The sequence below is a fragment of the Gorilla gorilla genome, chromosome 22, assembly GCF_029281585.2.
Source record: "Gorilla gorilla gorilla isolate KB3781 chromosome 22, NHGRI_mGorGor1-v2.1_pri, whole genome shotgun sequence".
NCBI classification, from domain to species: Eukaryota; Metazoa; Chordata; class Mammalia; order Primates; family Hominidae; genus Gorilla; species Gorilla gorilla.
This window is the reverse complement of record NC_073246.2, coordinates 48,516,803-48,525,202: the sequence shown is the minus strand read 5'-3', so window position 1 is coordinate 48,525,202 and position 8,400 is coordinate 48,516,803. Positions and strand designations below refer to the sequence as shown.

Sequence of the window (8,400 nt, the reverse complement as noted above, 5' to 3'; positions counted from 1 at the left end):
CTCCCTGTGGCAGATCCTCTCTCTCAGCCTGCCTCCAAGACCTGGGAACAGGGTGGACCCACGGCCCCGCACTTGCCATCCCAGGAAGCTGCAGTGTGCAGAGGGCAGGCCCGCCTGGGCCCTCCTGCTGAACTCAGTGCCCTAAGCACAGGTGTACGGTCATTGCATGAGTGGATTTCAAACTATTTTTAACCCCTGCAGGAGCAGGCTAGAGCGTTTTCTATGGACACTGAAGGGTTAATCCAGAGCTCAGGTTGCCACTCTGGGGAAGCGGTCAGCACTTACAGGAATGGTCCCTCCAACATCTGAGCGAGGAAGGGGCACAGAGCACAGTTGTGCCTTCCTTGGGCCTGGGCAAGCTCTGTGCTTCACAGAGCAAGCCTGTGTCAGATCCTTCAGCAGAGACCACAGCCAGGGGTGGTGAAGCCGATGAGGAAGTGAGGGCCAACCACACTGCTCAGGCCGTTCCTCACAGGAGGCTGGGGCAGGCTGAGCCACGCAAGACCACAGCTCTCAGCTCTGTGCTATTTCCAGGGCACACTTACGGATCCTGAATGGTAGAGAATGTCCTAGATAAAACAATGACAGCAAGACAGCCATGTACACAGATATCTTGTGGGAAACCCTTTCATGGCCACTTTGAAACTGGGTTGGGAGAAGGACCTGATGCTAGGTCAGGCATCCACTGGGGACCATGGACATTTTTGGAGAGTTTGGGCCAATGTTCTTGTGTAATTTGTCAGAAGGAACACCTACTTCTTCACTCTTGTGAAGAAGAACCCATAAACTGGCCCCCGTGTTCAGAGGCTCCAGTCGAGCGAGTTGAGGGAACAGCTGGACTTCTTCCTCAGGCTGGCTGGAGGCTTCAGCAGGGGGCACACCGTCCACATGCCTCTGTAAAACAGCGTTCGAACAGGACATCTCTAAGGCATCATCCAACTCTGACAGTCTGTGACCTTCCACCCTGGGGTGGAGGGAAAGGCCTTGGGATACAATCCACACATCACGTTTTCCCCTAAAAGTACCACCCGTGTTAGTCCCTGCAGACACTGGCCTCAGCAGCTTCTCTGAGGCAGCCCCGTTGAGCCCAGGGCTGACCACAGACAAGCACTGCTGTCCACAGAACTTCACGCCCAGTGGGGCCAGACTTGGAGGATGGCAGAGGAGAGAAGCTCCAGGGGCCTCTCCATTAGAAACCAACTTGCAGGCCACTTAATCTCCTATGCTCAGCCTGTACTTGGAAGCTGCTTGTTCTTGGCTGCATATTTGCTTTGTTTGAATCAATTAATCCAAGTCTCTCTCCTCTCCCCACCCCCAACCTTGCCTTTAGGGTGACATCAATATTCATGTAATAAATAAATCGCACAAAAAGCTGACTCCCCACTTCCTGCCCTACAGGCCCTTTTTTCTTCCTCAGCCCATGTGCAATCCTGGCTCCCAGCAAGTCCCCGGGGCTGCTTGGTCAATGCAGCCCTGTGTGCAGGCCTGGCAGCCCTGCCACCCCCGCCCTCGGCTCCCATTGGCTGCCACGGCCTGCAGTGGGCTGCACCAGGGTTCATCCATCCTCGCTGGGCAGAGGGAATAAGAGGCTGCCTCTGCCCACCAGTCCTGCCGCCCAGGACCCGCAGCAGAGACGACGCCTGCAGCAAGGAGACCAGGAAGGGGTGAGACAAGGAAGAGGTGAGAAAGAGCCAGGCCAAGAGGACGCTCAGGAAGAAATAGTTCTTTTCTTTTGGGTGGAAGGGAATGGAGGGGTAGAAACTAAGTGGTAGCTTAAAAAGCCCCTTTAGGACAATTGGCAGCATTTCAGAAGTGTCAATAGGATGATGTGTTTTAATCTCCACATTACTGCTGCTTTGTGGACACCTGACTGCATCAGCCCTAGACAGCTAGAGGTGTGTTTTGCCATAAATCAGAGAAACGTCAGGTTTCATGGCCCAGAAGTGATTGTTGACATTTTCCCAGCGGTACTACAAATACTGCCTCTTCTGTAACTATTTGAAGAGTAAAGAGTTTGCTTCCCACTAGGGCTAGAAATGATGGAGAACCTAATGCTAGTTTAGTCCTATATCACAAATAAATGCTTCCCTTTTCTCCTTATTATTTCTTCCACCGCCCTGGGTAAGTAACTCTTCAGTTTTCCAGTTTCCCTCAGTTTGAAGTGCCAGAGTCCCCACAGCCCCAGGACGCCACTCAGAAATTACGTAACAATTACAAATAAATTGGGTCAAAGAAATCGGGGTTTTGGTGGGTTTTAACTTTCCTCAGTCTCACAGTTTCTCAGGGAGGTCGAACCCCTTCTTTAGGGGGTTCCTCACACGCTAGGTAACTTGTCTTTCTAAGGAGTTAAAGTTCAAAAGTTCTCTTGTTCTCAATATTAAAAGATTAATGTAGGACATTCAAAGAATGTGAGAAAGAAACGGACATTTATTTCCATTTCTCTTAAAAGATAAACTATAAACCATCAACTATTTCTTAGGTCAAAGGGAAAAATTTAACAAGAATTTTTTTAATTGATTTGTAGTGTGGTTATGAAGAAAACCATATTTTCTAGTGGTTTCTATTAGTGTTCTAATATATGGGATACATGTTTTATGCCTTTCCTTTGTAATAATCCCATTAGTCATAATTCATAGAAAAACAATTTAACCTCCTTTTCCCCAAATAATCATGGACTTTGAGGAGCATCAGAATGATGTAAATGTGTCTTGTTTTGTTTAAAAAAATACACACACATACAAACACGCATATATCAATAATTGAAAACTTGAGTGCAAAGAATAAGAAAGCATGAAATGTTAAAGATTTTAATCCATCTTAATTGTTCTATTTGTGAATTATCAAATTTTTAGGGACTCAAGAGCAAAATAAAGTACACTGATTATTAATAGAATGACTTTAGCAAAGATCTGGCCAGTATAAAAAAATCTGCAATCCTGTTTCCTTTGGAGGATCAGAAATAAATAAAATTTTTAACATCTAATTCCAAATTATTTTTAAGATGTAAGTCATATATTCAACATGGGAATGATTTTTCAACACTATTTGATTTATTAATTTGTTTTTAATTATGACAGTGCAAATGTTCTTATTTAGTGATTAGAACTCAAAGCCAAAAGCTGGTAAATTTCTCTGACTGCGCATCTGTTTTGTGAAACAACTGACAAGGCAACCTTTGTAAAATGCGCCTCATTCCCAGACTGACCAGATATTTCCTTGGTTTGTAGGCTGTGGCGTAAGGTACTTGCTGTGAGGGAGGTAGGAGGGCTCTTACTTTGACAGCTGCAGAGAAACACCTATTCCTGCCCGCCCCCACCCCACCCCCGTCCCAGTCACTGCAGTGAATAAGCCACCCTTTCGGTACACTGGAGGTGGAATGCAGGCTCAGCAGCTCAGCTTTCTGCTGGAGTCTGTCCCTCCCTGGGACAGAACCACACCCATTTAATCAGTTAAACTTAGGATACATTTTTTTTCCTGGTAGATCAAATAACTTTCACTGTTATTCTTCAAAAAGATTGTGGCAATTCTACCATATTTATTTTTCCTGATGAATTTTACAGCTGTTTTTGTCATGTCACCCATCCAAAAAAATTCCATTATTTTTATTAAAAATGATTTAAATTTACATATGAATTTAAAGGAAAAACTTCCTACATTTTATGTTCCTCAGAATCTCTTGGAAGGACCTACATTTTTCTTCCTAAACTTAGTCTTAGATTACATGTTATTGCTATATGCATAGGATATTTTGCACTGTATTTTCTACTTCTTTACTGATAGAATATAGGAATGCTATTGATTTTTGTCTTCTTATTTTGCTCCTAGTCACTGTCTCACTTTCAGATTGATTTTAACAGCTTGCAGTTGATGGTTTGCTCACCTGCACTCGAATATATCCCCGTGGCCCACAAGGACAGAGAAGGTAGGCCCACAGCTGTCTAAGAGGCAGGCGGAAGGATTATGATAAAAGTGCAAATTCCCAGAATGCCCCTCCAGGCCATGCCTGCTGCTCTGAGCTTGAAAAGAGTGCCAAGGCCATTCCATCCCCCTTGTCTGGGTTGAGGTCTGTATTGATAACATGTGAAATGTTTTATGATGAGGTATAGATGAGAAGGCAACTTTCCTTTGCGAGCCCCTAGGATGTCTGAGCTGGAGAAGGCCATGGTGGCCCTCATCGACGTTTTCCACCAATATTCTGGAAGGGAGGGAGACAAGCACAAGCTGAAGAAATCTGAACTGAAGGAGCTCATCAACAATGAGCTTTCCCATTTCTTAGAGGTGAGTCTTGCTTTTTAAACTTGACACTTTCTCCATCTCCTCTTAAAATCCATCTGTACACTGGCTTTATCTTCTCAGCTGCCCTGAAGGTGATTTCATTTCCCTTCCAAGACTCCTGGGCTGCTTCTGCAAATTTGTTTGAGTAACGGAACCCTCAATGTGGGGCTGGCTCAAATGAGCCCCTTGTTTTCATTTCCTTATCAACCATCTTGTGAACAGTAAGTGTATCAAGGTCCCAAAGGCCAAAGCGTCCCAAATAATGCTAGACTCATTACTTACCATGGACCAAAGGGAACATAAAAGGAAACTGTTAAAAATAAGCTTTGGGAATGTTTTTAGGAAAAGGATATATTTTGGCTTTAGCTAGATGTTTAGTATTTGCTATGGAGATAAGATATGCCAGACTTTCACTCAGTAAACACTGACTGAGCACTAATTAAGAACTGTGAGATATGCAGGCACGACAGACATGGCTTCTGCTCTGGGGCACCCAGCCTGGCACATGGATGAATGACCATGAGTGGCTTAACTGAGGGCGTGACACGGGTCTGTACACATCCTTTGGAAGCCCTGGGGCTTTGTGGGAGGCTCTGTGGAGTAACGGATATTGGTGAGGAACTGTCTTTAGTTGGGGCCCCTACTTTAGGAAGCTGTGTGGGGGCTCCTGGCAAGCCCTGTTCTTCAGACAGTTCCCGCTGTGGCTTGTGGTGGAAGTATGTCCAGACCCTTGCATTAGGGCTCATTTTCCTACCCACCGTCTCCACTGTCCTTGGATCAGACCCACCTGTCTTTACTGCCCACCTCATGCCCTCATGGAAGTGAACTGTGATCCCCCTGGTACCTGATGTTCTCTTAGAACCAAGGCTGGCTTGAGGCACGCCTTGAGCCAGAGTGAAGCACCAGTGGTGTGCACATATGAAACGTAGTGAAGGGCTTCCTGGGTCACTGATATGAGCAATCACAAACGGGAGAAATGACCAGACAATGAGCCAGCGCACTAGTGTCTCACCAAGCCCTATTCCAGGATAAATACCAGGGCAGGGCTCTGCTGCATGGGGACGGGGAGCTGCCCTCCTGAGCTGGCCAAGCCTCTCAGTGCAAGACGGCAAGCCCTGGCTCCAGCAGCACGGCAGTCCATGTTTTCAGGGCAGGGGGAGGGGGCACTGGCTGGTTCTCCTGTCCCCACTCCCACCAAACACTGCCCCACTGTGAATGGTTCAGAGTGGAGCAGACAGGCCTGAAACTTTGCAGAGGGTGTCCCCACATCTGATTGCAGGACTGGTTTTCTCAGGCATTCAAGCCGACAGAGTGACAGCAGTCCCACTCACACATGCAGTTTTCTAGTTCCACCAATCTTGCCTTCTGACTTGATCTGAGAGTCCCAGGTTCTTCTTCTGAACAAGGGCTGTTGTGAGGGTGAAGCAGGACAGTGCTTAAGTGCTTAACATATAGTGAAAGCTCAACTAATAGTAGCTACTATTATTATTTTTATACATAGAAAAAGCTTTGCACGTGGGAATTTCAGTTTGTAAATGATAAATAATTCATGGTAAGCATTTCAAGGCATCACAAACATTTGCTGCCCTGTTTTATCAAGGTAATTTCAGTTCGGAAGCAGATGTATAATATAATTGAAGTTAGTGCCCTGCTCCTGCCCATCCACAGGTGCCTCCCCACCTCTACCCCCGTGGAGTTACAATCTTCTGTATGTTTTGTTTACTTATTTAGTTTGTGAGATAAGGTCTTGCTCAGTCACCCAGGTTGGAGTGCAGTGGTGCAATCTTGGCTCATTGCAGCCTCAACCTCCCAGGCTCAAGCAATCCTCCGCCTCAGCCTCCTGAGTAGCTGGGAATATGGGCACATGGACCACGCCCAGCTAATTGTTTTATTTTTTCTTTGTAGAGATGGAGTCTCCCTATGTTGCCCAGGCTGGTCTCAAACTTCCTGTGCTCAAGTTATCCTCCTGCCTTAGCTTCCCAAAGTGCTGGGATTACAGGTGTGAGCCATCGTGCCTGACCCCTGTGTGTCTTATAGCCAAGGCAGCTGTTGTACATTACACTTGACTTCTTCAGGCCAAGCCTTCCTATCCCGGAGAATTGTTACTCTGCATTTATGCTCTTCATCAGTGTTCAATACCCAAATTTTTCCCTGCACTGTGGTTGTTCCTCTGAGGCTGTGCACATCACTTAACAGCCACACCATTCATGTGGCTTCAATGTCAGGCAGAACTGTCAGGAGAAAGTTTCATGACACCTAGAAAGCAATTCAAGTGGGAAAAAGAATACAGGGTTAACAAATGTAGGCCACCTTCCCAAGAGTTACTTCAGCAACAAAGAAGACTTTCAAAACATTAAATTCCACTGGAAGCCTTTGAGACAGGGACTTCCACACACAGAACACATGAAAAGTTTAGGAGGGCCAAAAGTTTATTTTTATTTCAAGACATTTGCTCAGGCTGATCTAGATGGTATTTTTTTTTTTCAGGTATTTTAAGTATGATAACAACCTTCAGTTTTTCCCCTCTTGGCTGTTCCATTCAGCCTTTTCCAGTAGCTCAGGGCCAGACACTGACCCCCAGAGATTTCTACTTGCACAACAGCCCCCTGGTCACATGAGACATCTTTTCTGATATTTTGCATTTGATGTTCTTAGGTTATTTCGGACACAAATTATCAGAGTCACTCAACTTTTAATCATGTTTTGATGGTCCAAAATGCCATTTAAAAACAAGGTCGGCAACTTCTTTTATCTCTCTTAGGAAATCAAAGAGCAAGAGGTTGTGGACAAAGTCATGGAAACACTGGACAATGATGGAGACGGCGAATGTGACTTCCAGGAATTTATGGCCTTTGTTGCCATGGTTACCACTGCCTGCCACGAGTTCTTTGAACATGAGTGAGATTAGAAAGCAGCCAAACCTTTCCTGTAACAGAGATGGTCACGCAAGAAAGCAGACAGCAGGGGCTTGCAGCCTAGTAGGAGCTGAGCTTTCCAGCCGTGTTGTAGCTAATTAGGAAGCTTGATTTGCTTTGTGATTGAAAAATTGAAAACCTCTTTCCAAAGGCTGTTTTAACGGCCTGCATCATTCTTTCTGCTATATTAGGCCTGTGTGTAAGCTGACTGGCCCCATGGACTCTTGTTAACAGTAACTTAGGAGTCAGGTCTCAGTGATAAAGCGTGCACCGTGCAGCCCGCCATGGCCGTGTAGACCCTAACCCGGAGGGAACCCTGACTACAGAAATTACCCCGGGGCACCCTTAAAGCTTCCACTACCTTTAAAAAACAAAGCCTTATCCAGCATTATTTGAAAACACTGCTGTTCTTTAAATGCGTTCCTCATCCATGCAGATAACAGCTGGTTGGCCGGTGTGGCCCTGCAAGGGCGTGGTGGCTTCGGCCTGCTTCCCGGCATGCGCCTGATCACCAGGTGAACGCTCAGCGCTGGCAGCGCTCCTGGAAAAAGCAACTCCATCAGAACTCGCAATCCGAGCCTGCTCTGGGGGCTCCAGCGTGGCCTCCGTGCCCCATGCGACTCAAGTCGCGGCTGCAGGATCCTTGCCTCCAACGTGCCTCCAGCACATGCGGCTTCCGAGGGCACTACCGAGGGCTCTGAGCCACCGCGAGGGCCGGCGTTCAATAAAAAGAGCGCAGCTTGGGAGGCCGAGGCAGGTGGATCACAAGGTCAGGAGTTCGAGACCAGCCTGACCAACATGGTGAAACCCCGTCTCTACCAAAAATACAAAAATTAGCCTGGCGTGGTGGCGCGTGCCTATATTCCCAGCTACTTGGGAGGCTGAGGCAGGAGAATCGCTTGAACCCGGGAGGTGGAGGTTGCAGTGAGCCGAAATCGCGCCACTGCACTCCAGCCTGGGGGACAGAGCCAGACTCCCTCTCAAAAAAAAAAAAGCTCAGCAACAGCGATCCAGCGCCATCAAAAGGGAACGCAAGCAAAAAATGCGGCTTCCCTTCTGCCCCCGCTAAGGGGAGGCTTCCCCGGGGGCGTCCAGCCACTCCACAGGGGACTTCCGGCCTGTTGGGTCACGTGTTCTTCCCTAAGCCAATCACCAGGAAGGGGAGCTGCCAATGGTCCCGGGCAGTCACGTGCCTTTCCACAATGCATGC

General features: G+C 47.2%; 1 protein-coding gene across 2 annotated transcripts; it reads left to right on the top strand.

Annotated features, from left to right (window-relative positions):
• Positions 1–1,553: 1,553 nt before the first annotated feature.
• Positions 1,554–7,581, top strand: S100B (S100 calcium binding protein B). Of its 2 annotated transcripts, none has more exons than XM_004062954.4 (3): positions 1,554–1,680; positions 4,140–4,278; positions 7,037–7,581. In XM_004062954.4, the coding sequence occupies exons 2-3, from the start codon at positions 4,141–4,143 to the stop codon at positions 7,175–7,177; spliced, it is 279 nt and encodes a 92-aa protein (XP_004063002.1). In that variant the 5' UTR covers positions 1,554–1,680; position 4,140; the 3' UTR covers positions 7,178–7,581. The 2 variants fall into 2 exon arrangements, with proteins under 2 accessions (XP_004063002.1, XP_055229792.1); XM_055373817.1 differs by having other exon boundaries at positions 1,569–1,680; positions 4,133–4,278.
• Positions 7,582–8,400: the final 819 nt, after the last annotated feature.